The sequence below is a fragment of the Somniosus microcephalus genome, chromosome 2, assembly GCF_052327205.1.
Source record: "Somniosus microcephalus isolate GS21.2 chromosome 2, FLI_Smic_1.0, whole genome shotgun sequence".
NCBI lineage: Eukaryota > Metazoa > Chordata > Chondrichthyes > Squaliformes > Somniosidae > Somniosus > Somniosus microcephalus.
In genome coordinates this window covers 147,531,241-147,558,748 of record NC_140988.1, presented here as the reverse complement: position 1 = coordinate 147,558,748, position 27,508 = coordinate 147,531,241, and the positions used below count along the sequence as shown (strand labels likewise).

General features: G+C 46.3%; 1 protein-coding gene across 1 annotated transcript in view; it reads left to right on the top strand.

Moving 5' to 3' along the window:
* Positions 1-27,508, top strand: part of prkg2 (protein kinase cGMP-dependent 2) — a 179,100-nt gene that overhangs the window by 128,859 nt on the left and 22,733 nt on the right. The window contains exons 13-14 of the mRNA XM_085965162.1: positions 12,228-12,350; positions 19,881-19,943. Coding sequence (XP_085821288.1) covers positions 12,228-12,350; positions 19,881-19,943 — 186 coding nt within the window. The remainder of the gene's footprint in view (positions 1-12,227; positions 12,351-19,880; positions 19,944-27,508) is intronic.

Here is a 27,508-nt window from a genome sequence, read left to right as displayed (position 1 = left end):
TGCACTCACTTTTGCCTTTGTCTTCTCGATGTGGTTCTTGAAGGTGAGGCATCGGTCAAGGATGACTCCTAAGTAGATAGGGTGCTCGCAATGCGTCAGTGTTGCTCCACATCAGGTTACTTTCAACTGGCGTTTGGCTTCACGGTTTCTGAGGTGGAATGCACAAACTTGCGTCTTTGATGGGTTTGCGCGAAGGTGGTTTTCTTCATAGTAAGATTTTAGTCCCTCCAAGGCCTCAGAAAGCGTTTTCTCCACGGTGTTAAAATCAGTGCTTTGGGCAGTGACACATAAGTCATCAGCATATATAAAACGGCGTGTAACACCGTCTATAGGTTGGTCATTCGTGTAGATGTTGTAGAGCAGCGGTGCAAGCACACTTCCCTGAGGAAGACCATTCTTCTGAATACGCCACCTGCTGCGCTTCCCACCTAGTTCAACATAGAACCGGCGATTCTGAAGCATGCTTTCTAACAGCTCTGTTAAGTGAATCTCTTTTGTCATCTCTAGAATCTTGCAGAGGAGACGTCTATGGTTCACTATCGTATGCTGCTGACAGGTCTACAAAAACAGCACCTGTTACCATCCCTTGCTCAAAACCATCTTCGATGTGTTGTGTGAGGTTGAGCAGTTGGCTTGTTGTTGATTTGCCGGGGCGGAAACCTGCTTGCTCTGGAATGATCTTCTCATCTACAGTTGGTGCTATCCTATTGCGTATCAGGCGTTCAAACAGCTTATCGGTGTGGGAAAACAGTGAAATTGGCCGAAAACTCTTAGGATCTGAGGGATCTTTTCCAGGCTTTAATAGTGCTATTACATGTGCCTTCTGCCAGATATTAGGTGGCTTGTGTGTTACCAGACAGTGGTTGAACAATTGTAGGAGCCACTTCTTTGCTTGCTGTCCAAAATGCTTTATCTGCTCCGTTGCTATGTTGTCAAGACCAATTGCTTTCCCGTGTTTTAGATTAGATGTACCAGTTTCCAGCTCTTCCATGGTGAATGGTCTAGTGAAGCCAGGATCATCGCTGTACTTCTTCCTATCTAGTTGTGCTCTTGGTTGTTTCTTGTTGATTTACTTGTACTTCTTACAATTTAGTATACTGTATTCGCTGCTCACGATGCGGTCTCCTCTACATTGGGGAGACCAAACACAAATTGGGTGTCCGCTTTACGGAACACCTCCGTTCAGTCCACAAGCATGACTTCGAGCTTCCGGTCGCCTGGCACTTTAATTCTCCCCTCTAATCCCACTCTGATCTCTCCATCCTCGGCCTCTTACATTGTTCCAACGAAGCTCGAGGAACAGCCCCTCATCTTTCTATTAGGCACTATACAGCCTTCTGGACTTAACATCGAGTTCTACAACTTCAGACTATAAATTGGCCCCTGTATTTTTTTATATATTTTTTTCTCTCTTGTTTCCTCACATGGTAGCTGTTAATGTTGCTGCCATCGTCATCCACACATCATCTAGAGCCATCTTTTATTTCTTAACTTGTCCCATTACCTCTCCTGTTGCCTTGCACCATCATCCCTTTTGTCAGTCAATCTCTCCTGCCTTCCCTCCTATCACAGACCTTCCCTTTGTTCTTTCCTCCCCTCCCCCCTGCCCCTGCTTAAAAATCTCTCTTCCCTAACCTTTTCCAGTTCTGACGAAGGGTTCGTCCTGAAACATTGACTCTGTTTCTCCTCTCCTCAATGCCTCCTGACCTGCTGAGTGTTTCCAGCACTTTCTGTTGTTACTACAAATTTTAAAGTGTTTTTAGGCCTCATTTTGGCCCTTCTTATGAATTTATTTTAAGTTTTCTTTCTACTAACAGGCTTTCATGAGACTTTACAGAGTTGTTAGTAATTTTTTTTTTGCCTCCATATTCCTTTATTGGCCCCAGTTCGTTTGCCAGTGGTGATCCACCGAGTTCACATGCTTGGAGGAAGGGGAGAACAGGGTGAGGAAATCAGGCAGGTCAGACTGCCTGAGTAGTGCTCCATGCCTTCCCTTCAACATTCCTTCATTTGCAGAGGTGAAATGATCTTGTTTGGCACACACTCTGCTGATGGGGTCTTTTCTCCTTGAAGGACCCTGTGCCAGCAGCCCACTAGGTGGAATCGCTGAGATGCGAGTGCATGACAATTGTTATGCTGGAAGGTTCTTTAGAAGCACATCAATCACAACTTGTCATGCTTTACATGGTACTGCATGAAATAAGGTATGTCAGGATGACCAGGAACCAGCATTGCCAGATTGGCCACATCCACCAAAACGCCACCAACCATTTCTGCAGGCCCTAGCAAACCTACCTAGGAATGACATGAGGGACCTGCCTTCTCAAGGTCTGGGTCAGCAGATAGGCAGATGTTGTGCTGTGCCATCTGGACACCCGTGGCTACCGTGCAGCAGAGAGCTGGTGCATGAAGACAGTAACAGTTAGCTGTGGCCAAGGACTTGGCTTCATCTCCTTGCTGTTGAGGTTGACATATGGGGCTGGTGCCATGGAGTGGCACAGAGGGAATTCCTCCTCACAAGTACCCCAGGCAGCACTACCTTGACTTCAGCAGCATCAACTCAGGTCTGAGTGCTGGCTACTGCACCTCTTGTCTGCACACCTGACCTTAGCCTCCCATTCTGTTCAGTTTTTTCTCCCATTTTTTAATCACCTGCCTTTTTGGCCTTGGCAAAAGCTGCTGATGAGTTGAGATGCTCTCCAAAAGCTAGCTGAACTTTTGTCCCTCATCCTCTACATTTTACTTATATGCAAGTTTCCTCTCCCACCATGCAGGCTGAATTCTGCTCCATGATCCTGTTCAAAGTGGGGAGAAATAGCGGAGAATGAGGCAAAATCGGGTGATGACCATTACTGTTTCACCACACCGACCTCAATTTCCTTCCCGCTACCTGGGACCGCCACATGGAAGATGGCTTTTAGCTCAGGGTAGCAGCAGTAGTGACTCTGAGGTCAGGGATTGGAGGGAGAGGGCCTAGTGGAGATCAGCTGTTCCACCATAGAGGCCCCCACTTATTTATCTGTGCAGGCCTCAAACACTGCTGAGGCCTACAAGGCTGTAGTTTCCCTGATCTTTGGGTCTTCTCTGCCCCTTAAAATGCACAGCCTCCTCTTTTGGTGCTGCAATGGCTCTGCCCCCACATACCCCATCCAGGAACTCACACTCTCAAATCATCTCAAACTGCTTTTACAGGCCCATTCCTTAACCTCACTTACTCTGTGCAAGTTCCATAGGGTATTTTCCATAGCTGCCTAAGCTTTTGCCTGTACTATTCAAATGTTAAGTCATGAGCGGTAAGAACAGCATGCTTTACTATTTCATAATACACACTTTCCACTGGATCCATTCTTAGAAAATTCTATGAGCACTTTACTACTGAGTGGTGATACAAGTCATTCTATCCAGATACCATATATTCAAGACAGAGATTGATAGATTTTTGGATATTAAGGGAATCAAGGGATATGGGGATAGTGCAGGAAAGTGGAGTTGAGGTAGATCAGCCATGATCTTATTGAATGGCGGAGCCGGCTCGAAGGGCCAAATGGCCTACTCCTGCTCCTATTTCTTATGTTCCACTTACGGTAGTTAACCGAGAACACAAATACACACAAAAATCCACCTTTGTTCTTTCCTTCTTTAAAATTTGGTTTCAGGCTGGATTTAACAAAATTATTCAGTAAAGAATTATGGGCTAGGTCAACCGTACACTCACTTACCAACCTCACTGATGATATGCCTCTCTTGATAGTTCAAATGCATGTTGTTGCTCTTTTTCTTCCTCCTCCGTCTAGTGATATTGCTGCTGCTTCTTTTCCTGAAGCTTGAATTTGTGTAGAGCATCTACGTGCTGCAATTGTCTGTCATCGGTTTCAGGTCTATGCTAACATTCCTTCTCGTCAGCCTGAAGCTCAGCCTCCTGTTTCAGCGTCTCTCCTTGGACACTATTTTCTGAGATCCCAGGCAGGGCCTCACCTGCAGTGGGTGATTCATCCTAATATCATGTGATAGAAAATCATGGACTCTGTCTCCGCAATTTTCCGATAGAATACCTGATGCATGCAAGGCTCTGCCTGTGGTAAGGGGTCTCAGAAAATTTTGCCAGTTGTCTTTTATTTCCTCTGCAGCCAAACAAGCTACTCCTGGCCCTGTGGCCCCAATTGTGGTCTCTCTAACTTCCCGTTATTTAATGAGAATGAGGCACTAACAAGTTCCAAAATTTCAAATTTGATTTACTGCTGACTTGCCACTCAAGGCCCGCCCACTGGGATATCTGAATGGGCTTCGATTTATGTGGCAGGAAGCGGGTGGGACCTGCAAATCAGGGTCTCCGGATGTATTTAGGATGCAATTCCACTTTGGTAAAGGACTGAGTGCTGGACCCTCCCACTATAAAATGCCGGAAATGGCTACAACCAGTGCCGTTTAAAGCAGTGGCTGGAAGCATATCTAACAAGAAAAGGCACTTTAAATGGCAAATTTCAAGATGAGCATAATTGCTCTCCCTAACCTCGCTGACGTTCCTTCCCCCCACCCCTTCAATAATTCTTTCCATCGCGCCCCCCCCCATCCCATCCCCTTCCGCCCCGCCTTTAATACGGTTCTGCAGGCCCATGCTCTATGACTGCTACACCGGCTTTTCCGCCCTCCAACGAAACAGCGAGCTTCTTGTCGGTCCCCACATCGCACGGGCAGCTCACCATTTAAATTTAAGTGAGGCCCAACAATCAAAATGGTTTAGGACTTTCGCTGACATCAGGTGAACATTGCAACCACGCCAACAACCACCTGCCCGATATAGCCTGAAGTTCAAAATTGGGCCTTCATCTGAAAATTTTGTAGCCTTGTAGTCATTTTTTAAATCCTACCAAACTGCCACCATTGTTATGTTTTGGTGTTTTTAAGCTAGGCATACTACTTGGGTTCAGCGTCAATGACTAGTCCTGTAAGCCCCCTGTGAGTCAGAGTGTGCCTTCATCTGCCCAATGAACAAAACTCAGGGATTAAACAGAGAATCTTGCCATCATACTCCAGCTTACTTCAATATATCACATGGTGCCACATGACCTCCTCATTGACGATAGGCAGATTGAATCCACATTCTATCAAACAAAGGCTCAGACTATAAACCAACAGACACATTTACTTAACATTATACAAGTAAATGAGCAGTAATAGTATAATAATTACAATATTTGCTGCTCTTCTCAAAATGTCAAAACAGCTTCTCAACATAAAATTAATCCTTGGAACAGCTTATTGGCAAAATGCTGACACGGATCCATTGATTCAGCTCAGTCTCTCTACTGGCTTCAGACTGACTACTGAGTTGAATGCAAGCAGCCAAGTATAAGTCCACCATTGGGAACTCTTGGCCACAGAGCTGTCTGTTAAAGGGACTATGAAGAATCACAGGCCTTGGCCCTTTCACAGACACGATCTGCTTTTCCACCCCAGGCACAGCATCAATCAAAACCATTACCCCAGAATGTCAGGAATTGAATAGCTGGCTTGATTCATTGATCTGTGCCAAATATTTTGAATGACTTGCTAGGCATATCCTCATCTAGGTATAACGTGAGCAATCAAACCATGCATGCCAAGGACTTCCTGAACTATGCAGTTTTTTGCCTTACCCTGAGGTGCCAGACTAAAATTGACATCACTTTGCAGAAACAACTTGCAGTTACTGACCTTAACCCTATGCATGTATTGAGGTGAGCAATCTAGTTTACAATAAGGGAAGAAAGAAAGAACTTGCATTTATATAACACCTCAGGATGTCCCAAAGCACTTTGCAGCCAATGAACCACTTTTGAAATGTAGTCACTATTGTAATGAAGGGCAACATGACAGTCAATTTGTGCACAGCAAGGTCCCACAATTAAAGTAACAGAGACAAAAATACTTTATTTTTGTCACAGTGACGATTGAGCTCCTAGTCAGACCTGTATGTTAGAGATGGGACCATAAAAGTTTAATCAATGAACTTTGTACAATTTAACAATTTAACAAAAGTTGACACCTGTGAAAAGCAAATGTTTTCATCTGCATTAGTGCTCTAGGTATGTAACTCCTTGGCCACACAGACTGCAGTCTATACACAGGTTACACAGCACAGAATCAAAAATATTATTCTTATTTCACTTGACCTCTGTGGTCATATTGTTTGTTGTAGAAGTGCACTTTCACAGTCAGTTCATTATAAAAAGAAAATACAGCAGTTTAAGTTATACACAAGATACCGAATTAATAACTGTACAGCTTGTGCACTGAAGGTCAGTACTGGATAGCAGTGCTGAAATTGTGCTTCAAATTTCACTACAAATGTATTGCTTGACTAGCCCAGTGTGTCTCACATGCATTGTGCTGCCTTCCTTTGGGAATTTATGTTAGTTTTCCAGTTAATTCAGGGGTTTGAGTAATTTGGGTCGATTTCCATTGTGTGCCGCCACCTAGTGGATATTTGGTACCTAGCAAGTGCAGTAAAGTGCAGTAAAGTGCAGTAAAGTAAACTACTGTATTAGCACAAGACCTGCAGCTCGACACATGGTCTGGCAGTTATTTTCTTGTTACGCTCTGGCCTTGGACACTATTTGTCTGTAAGTACTTGAGAATGTTATAGATGATTAGTGTGCACTATATTTTGCAGAAAATGTTTAGTTTGTAACCTTTCTCTGTAAGCAAACCTCGCTCTCTGTGTCTAGCTGGTTAACTTGTAGCTGTATTTTGATGCACTATGTACAGGGCTAATTTAAAGTGAATGTAAGAGAATGCCTTTCAGTTTGCTAAATGTATATTCACAGTAAGCTGTGTTTCCATGTGTTTTGGTAAGTTACATGCCAAATGTACTGTGTTGCTCAGGCGTACCTAAATTTGTGTATGCATATCAGTTATGTGCTTGTATACTAATGTGTGCTTCCATTTCTGTATTGTATTTCAGTTTCACAATAAGAATCTTTCAGTAAAGTTTACAAGAAAAGTCAAGCCTTGTGATTTTTATGGGAAGATATCAAGTTGTTAGCTACCTGTCTAGCTCTGCATAGGAACGCGCTGCAAGGGCAGAATAGTGAAAAGACAATAGCACAGCGGGCTCAAGCACAAGAAGATACCACTCAGCTACCATGAGTCTACGCTCAGGAAGACAATATACCATAGAGGACGTCGACCAGCCAACCGAGAAGCATGAGCCTCTTCGAGCAAATGATGCCAAGTCACAGTCCTCTAAAGCATCCTCTAGATCATCTCGGCGGTCCAGCAGACCATCGTCATCGACAGCTTCTGCAGCCGCCAAAGCACATGCCAAGGCAAAAGCTACCCAGGCTCAATTGTCCTTCGCTGAAAAAGAAGCTAGTGTGATGAAGCAGAGAGCTGACCTCGACGCTAGTGTGATGAAGCAGAGAGCTGACCTCGACGCTAGTCTCCACATTCTCCAAAGCCAGAGAGCTGCCGCTACCGCTGAAGCTGAAGCTGCAGCTTATGAAGAAGGTGAGGAGAACGAAGGCGGGGAGCACAGCCATGAACCATATGTTCCAGAACAGCCCCTCAGTCCAGTGCAACGTACAAGTGAGTATGTCCAACAACACTCCAAATTGTACTTCAAGGAAACATCCAGGTATCTCGACGCAGAACCAGCTACTCACCACAGTAACAAACAGCCTGTTTTCGGAGACACTGAGCTTAAAAGAGAAGAAACAAGTAAGACTTACCTGCAGAGACCTCCACAGCACTCAGCCAATCCAGCCAAGCAGTCCTTACCCGAGCCACAAGGTGCACAAGACCTCGCTAGGTACCTCATCCGCTGAGAATTGTTAAGTTCAGGCCTTCTGGAATTTGATGACCATCCTGAAAATTATTGGTCATGGAAAGCGTCCTTCCTGAGTACCACCAAGGACTTGAATCTGTCAGCCAGAGAAGAACTAGATTTAATGACAAAGTGGCTCGGAGCTGAGTCGTCAGAACAGGCGAGGAGAATTCGCTCAGCGCACATCCGCAATCCCACAGCAGGCCTCAACCTGGTTTGGCAACGTCTCGAAGACTGTTATGGGACACCAGAAGTCATTGAACATGCACTGCTTAAGAAGATTGAGGACTTTCCGAAGCTAACCAACAAAGATAATGTCGAGCTTCGAGAACTGGGTGACATTCTCCTCGAACTGGAGTGTGCTAAGGGAGAAGGTTACCTGACAGGCCTCTTGTATTTGGATGCAGCTCGTGGGGTAAACCCAATAGTGGGAAAGCTCCCCTACAACCTTCAAGAGAAATGGATAGATAAGGGATCCAAGTACAAGGAGGACTACGGAGTAGCATTTCCTCCCTTCTCTCTCTTCTCCAGGTTCGTCCAACAACAGGCAAAGGTGAGGAATGATCCAAGTTTCACTTTCTCCACCTCCAGCAGTCACGCTCCTTCGAGAACAGAGAAACCCACAAAGTACAGCAACAAAGCCTCTGTGAGCGCGCACAAAACAGATGTTCCAGCCGAACCCTCAGTCAACCAATCCAGTTCTGCTGGGAATAAAGTGGATGACCCAGACCGTCAGTGTCCAATACACAAGAAGCCCCACCCACTCAAAAAGTGTCGAAGCATTAGAGGCAAGCCTATTGATGAGCGCAAATCATACCTGAAAGAGAATCGCATCTGCTTCAGGTGTTGTGGGTCGACTATGCAAATGGCAAAAGACTGCAAGGCGACAATCAAGTGCTTCGAGTGCAACAGTGAAAAACACATCGCAGCCCTGCATCCAGGTCCTCCTCCTTCGACCACCGAGGGTGCTGCGGTTGACAAAGAGGATAGCGGGGAGCAAAGTGAAAGCGCATCTTCTTCAGTCACCTCCAAGTGTACAGAGGTTTGTGGAAATGCAAGCAGCCCACGCTCATGCTCCAAAATCTGCTTGGTTAAAGCATATCCTGCAGGGAGAAAGGAGAAGGCAATCAAGATGTATGCAGTGCTTGATGAGCAAAGTAACAAGTCTCTAGCGAAGACAGAATTCTTCAATCTCTTTGAAGTCAAGGCCAGCGCAGCTCCGTACATGCTAAAAACCTGTTCAGGGACAACAGAGACTACGGGTAGGAGAGTTGGCAACTTCATGATCGAGTCCATGAATGGGAAACTACAGCTTCCCCTCCCCACCTTAATTGAGTGTGACATGATGCCAGATGATAGGATGGAAATTCCCTCCCCAGAGGTCGCACGCCATCAGCCCCAACTACAGCCAGTTGCCAACAAGATTCCAGCTGTGGACCCAGACGCTCCAATCCTCCTGCTCTTGGGAAGAGACATCTTAAGGGTGCACAAGGTGCGTGAGCAAATCAACGGGCCCCACAATGCTCCTTATGCGCAGCGGCTTGACCTGGGATAGGTCCTCGTGGGTGGAGTTTGCCCGGGAACAGTCCACAAACCAGCGGATGTCAACGTCTATAAAACAAACGTGTTGCACAACGGTCGCACACCCTTTCTCAGCTCATGCCCAAACAGGATCCAGGTAAAGGAAGACTATGATGGCAAGACGCAGCATCACAGGTCAACCTCCTCTGCCTGTGAGGAAGAGGCAGGCCTCACTGTGAGCACAGACAGCCTAGGATGCTCAGTGTTTCAAAGGTCTAAGGATGATGACAAGCCAGCACTATCCATGGACGACAAAGCTTTCCTAACCATCAATGCCCTGAGGAGGTTTTTCTCAATCCGTGGTCCAGCCAAACTTCTCCGCTCCGACAGAGGGACTAACTTCGTGGGTGCCTGTAAGGAGTTGGACATCCACATGGATGATGCAGCGGTAAGAAGCTACCTCCAAAAGAAAGGATGCACGTGGGTGTTTAACCCCCCGCATTCATCCCACATGGGCGGTTCATGGGAGAGGCTCATCGGTGTTGCCAGACGTATTCTGGATGCTATGCTGCTTCGGATGGGACCCACTCGTCTCACACACGACGTCTTGAGCACTCTCATGGCTGAAGTCATGGCGATCATGAATGCAAGACCCCTGGTGCCGGTGTCCACCGACCCAGACATGCCTGCAGTCCTCACCCCAGCGATGCTCCTGACTCAAAAGATGAGTGCTATTTCAGCCCCCTCTGAAAACTTCAACATGGCTGAGCTGCAGAGGAAGCAGTGGAAGCAAGTCCAGTGTCTTGCAGACACTTTTTGGAAGAGAAGGAGAGGAGAGTATTTGTCCACCCTACAGAGCCATAGGAAATGGATAGAAGACAAGCCAAATGTCAAAGTGGGAGATGTTGTCTTGCTGAAAGACAGCCAAGCACACAGAAATGAATGGCCAGTGGGACTGGTTGTCAAAACTCTGCCAAGCAGGGACAAGAGAGTCATCAAGGTGGAGGTGAAGATTGTCAAGGAGGATACTGTCAAAGTGTTTCTGAGGCCAGTCTCAGAGATCGTAGTCCTCCTTTCTGAAGAAACCTAGAGAAAGGATTCTGAGTATGTTTGCAGCCAAAGGACGTTTTCTTTAGGTTTTATTTTGTATCTGTAGTGGTACAATGGAATTGTACCAAGCGGGGAGTGTGCTGCCTTCCTTTAGGAATTTATGTTAGTTTTCCAGTTAATTCAGGGGTTTGAGTAATTTGGGTTGATTTCCATTGTGTGCCACCACCTAGTGGATATTTGGTACCTAGCAAGTGCAGTAAAGTGCAGTAAAGTGTAGTAAAGCGCAGTAAAGTGCAGTAAAGCAAACTACGGTATTAGCACAAGACCTGCAGCTCGACACATGGTCTGGCAGTTATTTTCTTGTTACACTACGGCCTTGGACGCTATTTGTCTGTAAGTACTTGAGAATGTTATAGATGATTAGTGTGCACTATATTTTGCAGAAAATGTTTAGTTTGTAACCTTTCTCTGTAAGCAAACCTCGCTCTCTGTGCCTAGCTGGTTAACTTGTAGCTGTATTTTGATGCACTATGTACAGGGCTAATTTAAAGTGAATGTAAGAGAATGCCTTTCAGTTTGTTAAATGTATATTCACAGTAAGCTGTGTTTCCATGTGTTTTGGTAAGTTACATGCCAAATGTACTGTGTTGCTCAGGCTTACCTAAATTTGTGTATGCATATCAGTTATGTGCTTGTATACTAATGTGTGCTTCCATTTCTGTATTGTATTTCAGTTTCACAATAAGAATCTTTCAGTAAAGTTTACAAGAAAAGTCAAGCCTTGTGATTTTTATGGGAAGATATCAAGTTGTTAGCTACCTGTCTAGCTCTGCATAGGAACGCGCTGCAAGGGCAGAATATGCATAGTAATTTCCATAAACTGAGAATTTGAGCTGAAAGCTCACACTTTTATGTACTCAAATAACCTCCCACCAAATTATTTAAAAAAAATTCTCCATTATCATTACTAGACTTTTGTATATTCTTGTGATATGAATTAGAAGCTCCTCAATGGAACACTGTGGGAAGAGAAAAATTTCATCTGTGTGCTATGTGTAATAACATTTTAAACCCATTCTTTATAAACAACTTTACAACTTCATTTTTAAAAATTAATTCACGGGATGTGGGCGTCGCTGGCAAGGCCAGCATTTATTGCCCATCGCTAATTGCCCTTGAGAAGGTGCTGGTGAGCCACCTTCTTGAACCACTGCGGTCCGTGTGGTGAAGGTACTCCCACAGTTAGGGAGGGAGCTCCAAGCAGAGAGGGGGGCTTCTCCTGGCTCCACAGAAACTTAAAAAGTATCAAAAAGCCCCATTTTTAAGGGGCCTCCATCCGTCCCTTTAAGGACAGCTAATTTGGCCACTCAATAGCTGGAAAAACTTGTTGGAGCATATGCAACGCAAGCTCTGCCTTTTTTAGACCAATTTCAATTGGGATGCGACAACTGGTGTTAAAACCCCGATTTGCAAATGATTGGCGCCCACCGCCTGTTTCAGGCAGGATCCCTGCATACCTAAAAATTGCCGACTTCCATTTGGCAGCGGGCACACTTCTGGGGGAGATTGGTGCAAGAGATCGCGATCCAAAATTTGTCCCCTCAGAGTTGATTTTATGTCCAAAGAATTGGCGCAACAGTGTTGAATTTCTCCTCCACTGAATGAAGAGCCACATAAAACACAAATTCATTAACACTTCAATATTTCAGGTTTATTTATTGAGGATCATTTTAGAATTTCTGTGGCCATTGAAAGCCACTGGGCATTTGTGGAAATTCTCCAGGTATGTGTATTTGGCTTAGGATTCCTGCAGTACATTGCCCTAACATTACCCTTTGCCTTTCTTTAACAGACCACCATTTAATGGCTTTGACCAGATGATGACTTACAACTTGATTCTCAAAGGTGTAGAAAAAATGGATTTTCCCAAGAAAATAACAAAGCGTCCAGAAGACATGATTCGTAGGCTGTGCAAGTCAGACATTTTTTTTTAAAATCATGATGTGTGCATCCATGGAACTGAATTTGCTCCAGCCTTGTGTATTTCATAAAAGAGCAATGAGATTAATAATTCAGAAAATACTATTTATCAGCCAGAGTTATTACCATAAACTGTAATGTTAAAGTAGCCATTCAGCTGTATTTTGTTCTCAATAGGAAATTTTAAAAAGGGAATTGGATATATATTTGAAAAGGCAAAATTTGCAGGGCTATGGGGAAAGAGCAGGGGAGTGGGACTAATTGGATAGCTCTGTCAATGAGCCGGCAAAGGCATGATGGGCCGAATGCCCTCCTTCTGTGCTGTACGATTCTATGAATTTCTAACCTCTTTGCATCACAGGAGAAAAAGATGACTATGTTAATTAAATCATGCCCATGTTCACTTAAATGGAAACAAGTATGGACTTCAAGGACATGCCCATTATTCCATAGTACGGTGGATTTATTCAAAATATAACTCAATGTTATTTCCCAGCTAGAGTTACAAGGTAATGCTGGTGGTCTTGCCCTCAGTTATGGTCATCACATTTTAAGACTACGAAGTTCCTCAATCACTCATTAGGTAAATACACCCCCCAGTATTTTTGGATTAGGGGCTAAATCAATGATACATGCAAATCAGAGGGCCAGTTTTAACTCCCGGCAGGTAGTTGTGTGGATGGAAAGGCGAGGGGGACGGAAAACTGTCAGAACTTCTGCAACGTGAGGCCCAGGAGATTTTAACACCAGAACCCAGCGGGAAATGCTAACTGGCTAGCAGGCAGGAACAGAATTTTGGACAGGTGGAGGCCACCACTTTGGGACCTGAAGGAAAGGTCCTCAGGTAAGTGGCTGTGAGGGGTGCGGGGGGGAGGGTGGTGGTCAGGAGGGTAGCGTGGTCAAGGGAAGAGCATGGAAGCTTGGGGCAGGGGTCACACAAGGTTTCCTTGTGGGGCTGAAGGAGCACTCCTCCTCTTACTGACTCACATGGAAACAAAACAATGAATCTAGCTTAACTTTCTTCGCCTCTTCAGGTCTTGGCTCCTCTTGCTGCCAGGTTGGCCTGGTGGGGAAGCCACAACAACTTTCCCGGCCAGGCCTTGGATTAAAATTGGCTCTGATGTCATCAGAGTCTGATCTGCATATTTAAAGAAGGACCCTGCTGCTTTCTGGCGGGTGCTCCTCTCGCCTGCTCAAAAGAGCAGGTTAAAATTACAACCCACGAGAAGACAGCAGGATGGACGGGGGACGTTGCTGCAGCCATTTTAACTGCCTGCCTGCCCAGTTTCTGCCAGGCAGACAGGGTTTAAATCAGCCCTCAGATATTTAGTCAAGCATTATATGAGTCAATGGGATATTTTATGTCAACAAATGTTAGCAACTTCAGTGATAAGGGGAAAGATTTCTTCTGTGTACTGCGTGCAACAAATTTTAATTGTATAACAGGGAACAGAGTTATGATTTCACTGCAAAGAGGAAATCTTTCCCATGATTTAGCTGCCACAATGTAAGTGTTCATTCAAAGAGGGAATTACACTTGGTAGACAGGCATTTGACAGCTAACATTGCTTCAGTGATCTCTGAAGTCAGTTTCTGTGAATGGTAGTCTGATTATTGTTCTGTTCTTCACAGGTGCTACTGAATTCTTTAAAAAACAAAGATCTGTAAAGTTTGTGTGTATGGAATAAGCTAGCATCACTATTAGTGACCTCAAGAGCAGAGCCTAAAATTGTTATCTGGTTTAGGTACTTGAAATTGCTTAGCCCTAATTTCCCTTAAGGCATTGGATCAATCACTTAGGCCGGGATTTTCCTGCTGCCAAGTGTGCGGGTTTGGAGGCAGGTCAGCAGTAAAAATCGCCGAAATTACCAGCCGTCGGGAACCCGCCGTCATCCTGCCGACTTCCGCATTTAACTCGGGTGCGCTTCCCAGCAAGCCACGGACCTGATCGGGAGAGGCGGGCGACCTCATTCAACTACTTAAATGCTTGTTGAGTGACCCTTAAGAGGGTTTTTAATACCAGCTTTTGGCTTTACCTTAAGGAGCACAGGATTCACGCAGCTCGGCAACCTCGCCTGTGAAGGGGAGACGGAGGCTCAGTGGTCTCATTGTGTGAGTGCATTAATTGACGGCTAGGAAAAACAGATAAATACTCCCACATTATACCTGCTTCCTTGCCTAAGGGAAAGGCTCTTGCTGACTCCATTTTGTGCAGAAATTTAGCTTTCAGGAGTTTTCAGGTCATTTCTGCAACCTCCTCTCGCCACATTGCTAGTCATTCTCACTACATTGAGGGATTGGGACTCTGAGCTTCATTTTACCTGCCATCTATTAGATCAGCATGGGTGCCGCTTATGCTGTCTCACCTTGGACCTCAGAATCAGACCAAGATGAGCCCAAGCACCAACATCACCAGCCACACCAGCAGCAACAGCAACAGCAACCAGAACACCAGCAGCTCCTCAACAACCTGATGCTCCACAGGAGAGTGGTGGTCAGCACAGGGCTGCACTGTGCTGGAGGCAATACCCCAAACACAGGGTGTACAGGCAGAGGATGATCTTCCTGGACATGACTGAGCAGCAGTGCTTCAGGAGGCTCAGCTATCGCGTCAGGTCATCACAGATATTTGTAGCTTTCTGGAAGAAGACCTGCTGCCTAGAGGACCAGGTGGACATGCTGTGAAAGTCACCACCACCCTCAACTTCTTCACCTCAGGCTCCTTCCAAGGATCTCGCAGTCAGCCACCCCAAGGTGACCGATGCCATGTTTGATAAGTCAGCCAATTATGTCAACTTTGCCACTGATGAAGCCAGTGTTACCGAGCAGGCACTTGGCTTTGCGGCTCTGGCTGGCTTCCCACAGGTGCTGGGTGTCATCGACTGCACACATGTGGCCTTCAAGGCACCCCATCATAACCCAGAAGTTTTTGTGAACTGCAAGCACTTCCACTCCCTCAATGTGCAGCTCGTTTGCAACCTTAAAAAGATCATCATGCATGTGTGTGCCAGATTCCCTGGCAGCTGTCATGAATCTTTCATGCTGCGGCAGTCCACCCACCCTCAGCTCTTCGCACCTCCAAACAGACTTACCAGTTGGCTGCTTGCAGACAAGGGCTATCCACTGAAGACGTGGCTCATGACACCCTAGAGGAGGCCAAGTGATGAGGCCGAGGAGCATTATAATGAGAGCCACATGTCCACAAGTTATGTCATAGAGCAAGCAATAGGCATGCTGAAGATGCGCTTCAGATGCCTTGACAGACCTGGAGGAACCCTTCTGTATGCACCAGCCAGGGTCTCCAGAATCATCGTTGTTTGCGGCGCGCTGCACAACATAGCAAGGCAGCGAGGATTAGTGCTGCAGGATAAGCAAGGTGCAGAGCGCACTGTCTTTTCAGAGGAGAAGGAAGAGCAGGAGGAAGATGAGGAGGAGGAGGAATCTGAGGTGGAGATGGCAACAGCAGCAGCGCACATTGCTGCCGGGAGGCCAGGGGCGGCCTCATCATGGCCAGATTTACTTACCTTGCTCTGATGCACCCATATGGCTGCCACATGCTGTACTAAGTTCCCCACCGCCAACAACACCATAAAGCATCCCTGCAATAATCAAGCCATTCCTGTCACCCAAACCCTCATTGCTCGAGGTTAAGTAATGTCTCACCATTCACTCCAAGTGACAAAGCCACTTCCAAGGTTGCAAGAAAAAATGGTCAAGACCGGAAAGTGGTGCAAAGAAATATATTTATCTGTGTCATAAAAATAACTGAAACTTAAAACTAACATTTGCTCATACACTCATGTGCATCCCTTGTGCATCTACTTTCTATTCCGAGTGTTTCTACGAGGTGCAACCCCTGCGGCTTCAGCAGAGGTAGAGACAGGCTGTTCACTTCCCTGCTGCGACTGGTTAGACACTTTTAGCGGACGTCCTCTGGGTTTTGGGGCCTGTGAGGGCCCTGCCAAAGACTGCTCCTCCTGCACCTGTGCAGGGGCAGACTCAGCCATCAGGATCCGAGGCAGCATGTGGGGCTCTGACTGAGGGGGAGGCAATGGGGAGAAGTGTGAACGCTTTGAGCAGAATCACCGCTTCCATGTCCCCTCTCACCATTATCCCTCTCATGGGCCACCTGCACTTCCCTGCTAGCAAGGAGCTGGAGAACACAGCAGTGGGGCGATGAATGCCCAAGTCTAAGGTGGCGATTTTGCCAGCCTTGGGGAGGCAGGTTTGGAGGTGGGCTGCTGGGAAAATGGCAGAATCTGGGGGCGGGTACCGATCCTGCCCCCAACCTGCCTCCGTGCCATCTTCCCAGGAGTCGGGTACCCGACCCGCGCCGGGTCCCGTCTCCTCGAGGCGGGAAGGGGATTACAGCCACTTAACTGCCAGTTAACAGGTAGTTAACAGGCAGCTAAGAGGATTATCCCCGTTTTTCCAACAAAAGTGCGGGCTTCCCGACATCAGGAAGCCCCGCCAGGATCAGTGAGGTGAGCAGTGGGTCTGCGGGGGTCGGAGGGGCCAAAAAGTGCGCTGTGGAGGGGAGTGATGGGTGCAAGTGTGGAGAGGTAAGTATGTGAGGTGAGTGGAAAGTCTTAGAAAAAGTTTCCTTCCCTTTGTTTCTTCCTGCAGGCTTCAATCGTTGGGGATCCGGAGGCTCCGGCATCTCCACAACAGAGATGACAGAATGGCTGGTGCATTCTCCGATGCAACAGCCATCTGCTTTCTGCTCAGGAAATAGGATTGGTGAGTCTTGAGTACAAGAACTCACCAAACAACAGAGATTGTCAGTGTTTGACAGCTTCTCAAATCTGTCAAACGATGACAATTCTTCTGTCAAAAATATTTGACAGATGAAACGTCATACACTGACATTCTCTGTCACCGGCTTTCTCTTAATTGGCCTGCTAAGCCCGCTGGGTGGGCTTAACAAGGACAATCAAAGGAAAATAGCGTGGGTTGGCCAGACATCGATGGAGGCAGGACTAAAACCCGACAAGCAGCAGTCCCGCCTCCAACGCACCCCCATTGGAAAAATCACCCCCTAAGTTTCCATCCCTCCTAGAGATGAGGTCTATAAGCATCTGCCATCTGTTGTCCACAGCAAGCATGTGCTCATGTGACTGGCGCATTTGCTGCTCCATGCAGCTGGCCAAGTTTCCATGGAACAGCACACCGTCACCATCATCTGCGACAACTCCTCCATTCTCTGCACATTTGCAGACATTGCAGCTGCAAAAGATGCCAGAGCCTCATGCAATTGTTGCAACCACTCCAAGATCACCCTCTTTCTCAATGGCCCCTGAGGCTCAGCGGCTGCATGCCGCTGAGCAGAGCTTGGAGCGTCCTGCGCCCTCTGGCGAGGAGTCTCCACTGCTGTCCCTGTCAACACCATCTGCTCTTGCTCACTTGTGCAGTGTGAGACACCAAGTGACAACACTACTCTATCTCGCACAGGACCCACCGAGGTGTGCGTATCTGCGCTGGTGCTGGGTGTGCTTGGACCGGCTGACGCTGCACCCTCAGAGGCTGGAGCTTCCTCTGAGGAGTCAGCTTTCTGCTCCGGCTGGACAGTGGAGGTCACACCTAATGGACCTGTGGGATAGTAAAGAGATGAATTAGAAGTGTTATATTACGAATGCATTACATTACCATTACGGTCATGATGAAAATTCACTGGCTGACGACATCAGTCACCATATGAGTGACTGCTTTATGCCATGTGGCTGTATGAGATGTAATTTTGTCACCAGGTTGCTGGGATGTCCCCCTGTCTCCGTCTCCCACCGCCAGCAGCTCTGCAACGCCAGAGATCTCCAGGGCCTCCTCAACTGCTGGAGTCAATTGTGTGAATACCGGAGGGCCACCTCCAGTTCTCTGTCTCTCTCTATTGTTGTGGGCTCTCTTCTCCTGCAAGGAGGGAAAGAAGAGAACCTTAAGTGAGAGTGATGGAATGAGTGTAAGGAATGGATGGGTAACATCTGTAGAGGGTGACAATGTCAGTTGGCCTCCTCCTGTGGTGTTACTTCCTATGATTGCATTAGGATGAGGGTGAGTGCCAGTGGTGGTTAGTCAGATGGTGATGTAAGTATGTACATTGACAGAGAGGGATGGGTGGACCTGCAAGGTAGTTTGGCGTGAAGAATTATGTGCAGGAGTAGGCTTGGGAAGGCAGAGTGATGGGGATGTGGTGACAGACACATCAGGATAAAGGTGAGTGTTTCCTCATCTTTCCTGACCTCATGAGATCATTGACTCTTTTCCTGCTCTGGATCCACGTCCTCCTGACAACATCCCTGCAGCTGACCTCCTCTGCGATCTCCAACCATGCTGTTTTAATTTCTTTGGGTGGTCTTTTATGCCGATCAGCAGAGAACAGGACCTCCCTGCGTGCTCTCACTGCCTGCACCAGAACATGGAGGGATGCATCGCTAAATCTTAGTGCCGCCCTGTGCCTTTGTGCATCCATGAGTGACACTTTTTGCATCTTGGTAACAGTAGCCAGAGCTTTGCAAATGACCTTCCAGACTCATTCATCAACCTTCAAATGAGATGTGTGCAAGGCTGCTTTAAATATCAGCACTGGAAATGGGTCAAAGATGATATCTTCAGACCCACTCCATTTAATTGGTTCGGGAAACACGCATGTCTTTCAATTGGGGCGATTAAGTAAAAGTCGCCCTGAACAATGCGCTGTTCAGAACATCGCGTTCCCGACCCGCGATGTGCCACACACACACAAAACCCGACTCCAAGGTAAAGATTCTGGCCTTAGTGTGGGATTGGAGTCACATATAAATCACCTTGGCAGGGTCCTTTATCTGAAGGGCATTAGTGAACCAGTTGGGTTTCTATGACAATCCGGAACATTTCATTGTCATTTTATCTGGTGCCAGCCTTCAAATTACCAGATTTATTGAATTCAATTCCTAATTTGCAGTGGTGGGATTTGAACTCAGTGTTGCTTGTCCAGTACCATAACCACTAGGCTACCATATCCAATAATATTGCATAAAGTACTGTACCTTTGTAGTGTGGTTCTGAAGCACACAGAGCAAGTTTTACCCCAGTCAGTGGTGGGCTGTCAATGTCGTCTCAGTGTGCCTGGACTGGCAAAGGGAAAAATCAACCTGGAGGCTAGAAATGGTATTAGTGGACAAATAGTTAAAGGGTTAGCATGATGTTTCTCTGTCTGCTTGTTTAACAGAGGGTTAACCCATTTTATATAACTTTTTTTTAACAGGAACTAGGGTTCCTGTTCCTGACTGGTATATGCTGAAAATTGAAGGTGGGTGGATATCAAGTGGAGACAAGATTGAGCTTGGTTGTGGTGCCCTACTGTCAAGTACCCTGTCAAACCTCACTGATTCTGACTATGCTCACACATAAAGAATGAATACTGGAAGACTGTAGGACCTACAAAACCATAGCCCAGTTTGAGGCAGCAATTCCAGGGGAGCAGGGTGGAAAAAATAGAGAGAAAATTGGGAAAAAATTATATATTTATTATTTGTGATATTCTTTACTGCAGACAAAATGCAAACGAACGTCTGGGAAATCTGAAAAATGGAATAAATGACCTAAAGAAACACAGGTAAGTCACTTGCGGCTGCTAGTGGGAGTGTGTTGGGGGGGGGGATCCTATCCCTGACACCGGGGGAAGGGGGGTCCGATCCCCGGCCTGGGGCTGGGTGCAATCTTGGGATAGGGTCCGAAGCTGTCCTCGCCTCCCTTCACTGCTGGATTTCATAAGGCCTGGAAGACCTAGCCAGCGAGGGTTAAAACTGCAAAGCAAGTTAAAGCAGAGGCTGCCAGCCTCATTAAAATATCTAATTGACCAACCTGCCTCCTGGAGATGGGTTGGGGTCAGGTTTGAGATTTTTAAAGTTTTAACATCTCACCCGACCCCAACCCACCCATTTTTGGGGCTTAAGATTTGGCCCATTCTCTCTGCAAATTGACAGTTTGCTGATCAGCTCAGAAAAATACTATTAAAAAAGATCTGTGCCCAGGTCCAAGATGGGTAGAAATGAAACACAGTTCACATACTTTGAAATTGGCACTGCTCCTTGCACCAGAAACCAAGAAGCCATTCCTAGTGAAGATAAATCTCTGAACTAAACTGAGAGATTATTATTTGAGCGATAACAATAACTGCATAATGTGTCTTACATCACTGGAAGCGGTCATATACTTTCATTCTGGAAAGCTAGATCTTTATGTTTTCTGTTGAAAGTTAGGCAGTTAAATAAATAGGCGATACTCAGTTGTTTCTTCTGGCATTTTCTCCCTTCGTTGATCTTTATTTTTCCATTTTTAAACAACAAATTATAACAATGGCACAGAACTTGTAGACATCATTTCTACAGCCCTTCTTTTGTGGTCATACTTACATTTGTTCATTAATTTTCTCTTAAGGATGGAAGATATTAAACCTCAGGCAATAGATTCAGAACAACAACAACGGGCAGTTTTTTCCGATCGGAGGCTTCCTGCATGCGGAGGCCTCCGATCTGGAAAAAGTCTACGCACTTACCTGAGGACTCCCGAGGTGCGTATAGTTCCAATCCTGGGCCTCTCCAACTCCAAGTGTGCAGGGCCCATGTATCCCAGAGGCGCATGCAGTTCACAAGCATCCCTGGGATCACGTGGGCCATGGGGAGCCAATCAAAGAAGGGTATCTCCCTTCATGCACTTGACAGATAGACCTGTCAAATATATGAATGGAGATCACCCCAAAAACACTTAAAAACGTTAAATACATTTTTAAAAAAATCACATTTTTAAAATTAGTTGAAATTTCAATAAATTAAATAAAAATTTAATTTTTTAGAAAAAAAATTAAAGATTTTTACGGGGCTAAAAATAAACGTACCTTTTTAAAAGTATTTTTAAATGATAAATGAGTAAAACATTCTTTTTTACATTTTTCAACTCTTATCCTGGTAAAAGCAGGCCTGTAAGTATTCTAAGGATTTTCTGCGGGCGGAGGGTCTCCAGAAAGCGGAACTATCTGCCCGCAGAGGCCCTTCTCCAGGGCAGGCGTCCAATTTGTCAAGAGCATTCTTGACAGATCGGAAATGCCAGTTTTCCGCGCAAGCACTGTGCATGCCTGAAACTGGCATTTCTGATGTCCCCATGGGTGTGTACACAGCGCGTACACACCCGTAGGGATTGGAATATCCGGCCCAACTTGTATTTATATAGTGCCTTTCACGTAGTAAAACGTCCCAAGGCGCTTCACAAGAGTGCTATAAGACAAAAACTTTGACACCGAGCCGCAAAAGGAGATATTAGGGCAGGTGCCCAAAAGTTTGGTCAAAGAGGTAGGTTTTAAGGAGCATCTTAAAGGAGGAAAGGGAGGTAGCAAGGCAGAGAGATTTAGGCTGGGAATTACTGAGCTTAGGGCCTAGGCAACAGAAGGCACGGCCACCAATGGTTGAGCGATTATAATCAGGGCTGCTCAAGAGGGCAGAATTAGAGGAGCGCAAATATATTGGGGGATTGTAGAGCTGAAGGAGATTACAGAGATAGGGAGGGGCGAGGCCATGGAGGGATTTGAAAACAAGGATGAGAATTTTAAAATCGAGGCATTGCTTAACTGGGAGCCAGTGTAGGTCAGCGAGCACAGGGGTGATGGGTGAACGGGACTTGGTGTGGGTTAGGACATGGACAGCTGAGTTTTGGATGACCTCAAGTTTACGTAGGGTAATATGTGGGAGGCCATCCAGGAGTGCGTTGGAATAGTCAAGTCTAGAGGTAACAAAGGCATGGATGAGGGTCTCCGCAGTGGATGAGCTGAGGCAAGGGTGGAGAAGGGCGATGTTATGGAGGTGTAAATAGGCAGTCTTAGTTATGCTGCAGATATGTGGTCGGAAGCTCATTTCAGGGTCAAATATGATACCAAGGTTGCGAACAGCGTGATTCAGCCTCAGACACATGTTAGGGAGAGGGATGGAGTCAGTGGCTAGGGAACGGAATTTGTGGCGGGGATTGATAACAATGGCTTCAGTCTTCCCAATGATTAATTGGAGAAAATTTCTGCTGATCCAGAACTGAATGTCGGACAAGCAGCCTGACAATTTAGAGACCGGGGAGGGGTCGAGAGAAGTGGTGGTGGGTGTCATCAGCGTACATGTCGAAACTGACACTGCGTTTTCGGATGATGTCGCCAAGAGGCAACATGTAGATGAGAAATAGGAGGGAGCCAAGGATAGATCATTGGGGGACACCAGAGGTAACGATGTTGGAGCGGGAAGAGAAGTCGTTGCAGGTAATTCTCTGGCTACGATTAGATAGATAAGAATGGAACCAGGCGAGTGCAGTCCCTCCCAGCTGGACAACGGTGGAGAGGCATTGGAGAAGGATAGAGTGGTCAACCGTGTCAAAGGCTGCAGACAAGTCAAGATGGACAAGGAGGGATAGTTACAGGCTGAGACAGGAGAAATTATAATGGGGAATAAGGAAATGGTAGAGAAATTAAACAAATACTTTGGGCTGGATTTTGATACTGGAGGCATGTAGGAGGCAGGACTACAACTTTTGGGGACGGGATGGGTTCATGCCCCCTGATTTCGGGATTTTAACATGCAGGTACAGCAAGCAGTTAAGAAAGTAAATGGTATGTTGGCCTTCATTACTAGAGGATTTGAGTATAAGAGTTAAAATGTCTTCCTGCAATTATGTAGGGCCCTGGTGAGACCACACCTAGAGTATTGTGTACAATTTTGTCCCCTTGCCTAAGGAAGGATTTGCTTGCCATAGAGGGAATGCAATGAAGGTTCACCAGACTGATTTCTGGGATGGGGGGATTGTCCTATGAGGAGAGACTGAGTAAGAGGGGGAAAATAGAATATGAGAGTAAGCTTGTGGGGAACATAAAAACTAACTGTAAAAGCTTCTATAGATATGTGAAGAGAAAAAGATTAGTGAAGTCAAGCGTAGGTCCTTTGCAGTCAGATTCAGGGGAACTTATAATGGGGAACAAAGAAATGGCAGACCAATTAAATACATACTTTGGTTCTGTCTTCACAAAGGAGGACACAGATAACATTCCAGAGATGTCGGGGAACATAGGGTCTAATGAGAGGGAGGAATTGAATGAAATCAGTATTTGTAGGGAAATGGTGTTAGGGAAATTGATGGCATTGAAGGCCGATAAATCCCCAGGGCCTGATAATTTACATCCTATGGTACTTAAGGAAGTGGCCCTAGAAATAGTAGATGCATTGCTGGTCATCTTCCAAAATTCTATAGACTCTGGAACAGTTCCCATGGATTGGAGGGTAGCTAATGTAACCCCACCATTTAAAAAAGGTGGTAGAGAGAAAAGGGGGAATTATAGACCAGTACGCCTGACATTGGTAGTGGGGAAAATGCTAGAGTCCATTATAAAAGATGTAATAGCAGAGCACTTGGAAAACAGTGACAGGATCGGACAAAGTCAACATGGATTTACAGAAGGTAAATTATGCTTGACTAATCTACTGGAATTTTTTGAGGATGTAACTGGTAGAATAGATAAGGGAGAACCAGTGGATGCGGTGTATTTGGACTTTCAGAAGGCTTTCGATAAGGTCCCGCATAAGAGATTGGTGTGCAAAGTTAAAGCACATGGGATTGGGGGTAAGGTACTGACTTGGATAGAGAACTGGTTGGCAGACAGGAAGCAAAGAGTTGAAATAAACAGGTCTTTTTCCGAGTGGCAGGCAGTGACTAGTGGGGTACCGCAGGGATCGGTGCTAGGACCCCAGCTATTCACAATATATATTAATGATCTAGACGAGGGAACTAGATGTAATATCTCCAAGTTTGCAGACGACACAAAGCTGGGGTGGGCGTGTGTGCTGTGAGGAGGATGCAGAGAAACTCCAGTATGATTTGGACAGGTTGGGTGATTGGGCAGATGCATGGCAGATGCAGTATAATGTGGATAAATGAGAGGTTATCCACTTTGGTGGCAACAACAGGAAGACAGATTATTATCTGAACGGCAATAGATTGGGAGAAGGGGAAGTGCAACGAGACTTGGGTGTCCTTGTGCACCAGTCGCTGAAGGTAAGCATGCAGGTGCAGCAGGTGGTTAAGAAGGCAAATGGTATGTTGGCCTTCATAGCGAGAGGATTCGATACAGGAGCAAGGATGTCTTGCTGCAGTTGTACAGGGCCTTGGTGAGACCACACCTTGAGTATTGTGTGCAGTTTTGGTCGCCTTATCTGAGGAAGGATGTTCCTGCCATGGAGCGAGTGCAGCGAAGATTCACCAGACTGATACCTGGGATGGCAGGAATGACGTATGAAGAGAGATTGGGTCGATTAGGCTTATATTCGTTAGAGTTTAGAAGAATGAGAGGGGATCGCATTGAAACTTATAAAATTCTAACAGGGCTAGACAGACTAGATGCAGGAAGGATGTTCCCGATGGCGGAGGAGTCCAGAACCAGGGGTCACAGTCTAAGGATACCAGGTAAGGCATTTAGGACTGAGATAAGGAGGAATTTCTTCACCCAGAGAGTGGTGAACCTGTGGAATTCTCTACCACAGAAGGCAGTTGAGGCCAACTTATTAAATATATTCAAGAAGCAGTTAGATATATTTCTTAAGGCTAAAGGGATCAAGGGATATGGGGAGAAAGCAGGGACAGGGTACTGAATTTGGATGATCAGCCATGATCTCATTAAATGGCAGAACAGGCTCGAGGGGCCGAATGGCCTACTCCTGCTCCTACCTTCTATGTTTCTAGACTAGGCCTATATTCTCTGGAGTTTAGAAGAATGAGAGGTGATCTCATTGAAACATACAAAATTCTTACAGGGCTTGATAGGGTAGATGCAGGGAGGATGTTTCCCCTGGCTGGGCAGTCTAGAACCAGGGGTCACAGTCTCAGAATAAGGGGTTGGCCATTTAGGACTGAGATGAGGAGAAATGTCTTCACTCAGAGGGTGGTGAATCTTTGGAATTTTCTACCCCAGAAGACTGTGGAGGCTTAGTCGTTGAATATATTCAAGTCAGAGATTGATAGATTTTTGAATATTAAGGGGTCAAGGGATATGTGGATAGTGAGGGAAAGTGGAGTTGAGGCAGAAGATCAGCCATGATCTTATTGAATGGTTGAGCAGGCTCGTGGGGCCGAATGGCCTACTACTGCTCCTATTTCTTATATTCTTATGTTCTATTCTGCATGACAGTAATTTTTTTAAACAATAAATAGAATTCCCAAATGGGAATCTTCAGCTCTTAAAGTTAAATTGCCTTCCATACCTAAAAAAATGGTAAAAGTGCTTCAGCACTAACACAAATGGCTCAGCAAGCCAGAGAAGAGGCACCCAGGGTCTCGCAAGATGCACTCCAGCTTTGTGCAGGGCGTCAACACTGCAAGAGAGGTCCTTTACCCTCAGGGTCCAGGAGGCCCTCCAGAAAGAACGCTGTGGGACCACATCACCGAGGCCATCATTGCCAGCAGTGTCACCCCCAGCACCTGGCTCCAATGCCCAAAGAAACTTCATGACCTCAGGCCAGGTCAGTGAATGCGTCTTCACAAGCCTCACACACTTCTCAATGCACAACTCCCCCCCCCCCCCCGCCCACCCAATCACTCACCTACCAACAATCTGTACCAATCACGAGGCACACCTCCCATTCCTCGCTTCACCTCACCCCCTTGGAGGAGACATTGCTGGTCATTCTTGGCAGGGGCATGGCTGACCCCTTGGCCAGCGGCGGGGCTGAAAGGATACAAGATGCGTGTTCAGAAACCCTTAAGAGGCTTTTTAACAGCAGCTTTTGGCTTCAACTTCTGAAGCATGGGATTCACGCACCTCGGGAACCTCGCCTATGAAGGGGAGGCGGATGTTCACTGGCCATTCTGCGAGCCCATTAACTGGCAGCTGAGAAAAACACACAAATGCTCCCACATTACACCTGTTTACTTGACTAATGGCAATGCTCTTGCTGGCTCCATTTTGTGCAGAGATTTAGCTGTCAGCAGTTTGCAGGTCATTTCTGCAACTTCGGAAGCCACACTCACCACATTGCTAGTCACTATCACGACATTGAGGGATTGGGCCTCTGATCTCCACTTTATCTGCCATCTATTACATCAGCATGGGTGCCGCTTATACTGTCTCACCTTGGATCTCAGAATCGGACAAAGATGAGCCCCAGCACCAACAATACCAGCCACACCAGCAGCAGCAGCCACAACACCAGCAGCTCCTCAATGACCTGATGCTCCACAGGAGAGAGAGGGTCACCACGCCGGAGGCAATGCCTCCAACACAGGGTATACAGGCAAAGAATGAGCTTCCCGAACATGACTGAGCAGCAGTGCTTCAGTGATGTGCCAAATAACTGCCTGAATCCATGAGGTTAAAGCTTAAGACTAAAGGCTTTTATTAAGTAAGAACATGGCATCAAGTTAACACAGTCATCACCGACCCAGCCCTTGGTAGAACATTCCAGAAGAGGGGTGGGGCTAGGGAGGAGCATTAGTGGTTACACCGGTGGAACATTCCAGACATTAACAAGTACAACAACAACAACAATACAAATGCCAGAACACAGAGTTATTTCATCATGTTCACCCCCTGCTATAGATTCAGATTGCCAGGAGGTCTGATAATCCTCTGGGAACGACATAATTCTTGCTGAGGCTCTTCCCGGAGTACTAACTCCGGTTCATTCGAATTCCCAGAATCATCAGTATTTTCCACACTGAGGGTTTGTGTCTCTGAAGGTCCAATACCACGATTGAAAACTCTACTCTCAGAGTTGAACTCTTTTCGAGCTCCAGCAGGTGCAAGATCTTTAATAGAGACCGTATCCTCTCGCCCATCCGGATATTGAATATACGCATACTGGGGATTAGCATGGAGGAGTTGTACTTCCTCCACCAGTGGATCAGTCTTGTGGCCTCTCACATGTCTGCGCAACAACACAGGGCCCGTGGTCGTCAACCATGTGGGTAACATTACTCCGTTAGTAGCTTTTCTTGGAAAACTAAACATCCTTTCATGAGGGGTGGCATTCGTCGCTGTACACAAAAGAGACCTTATGGAATGCAGCACGTCTGGCAGGACATCCTGCCAGCGAGAGGTCGGCAGGCCTCGCGACTTCAGAGCCAGTACGATAGCCTTCCACACTGTTGCATTTTCTTTCGCGA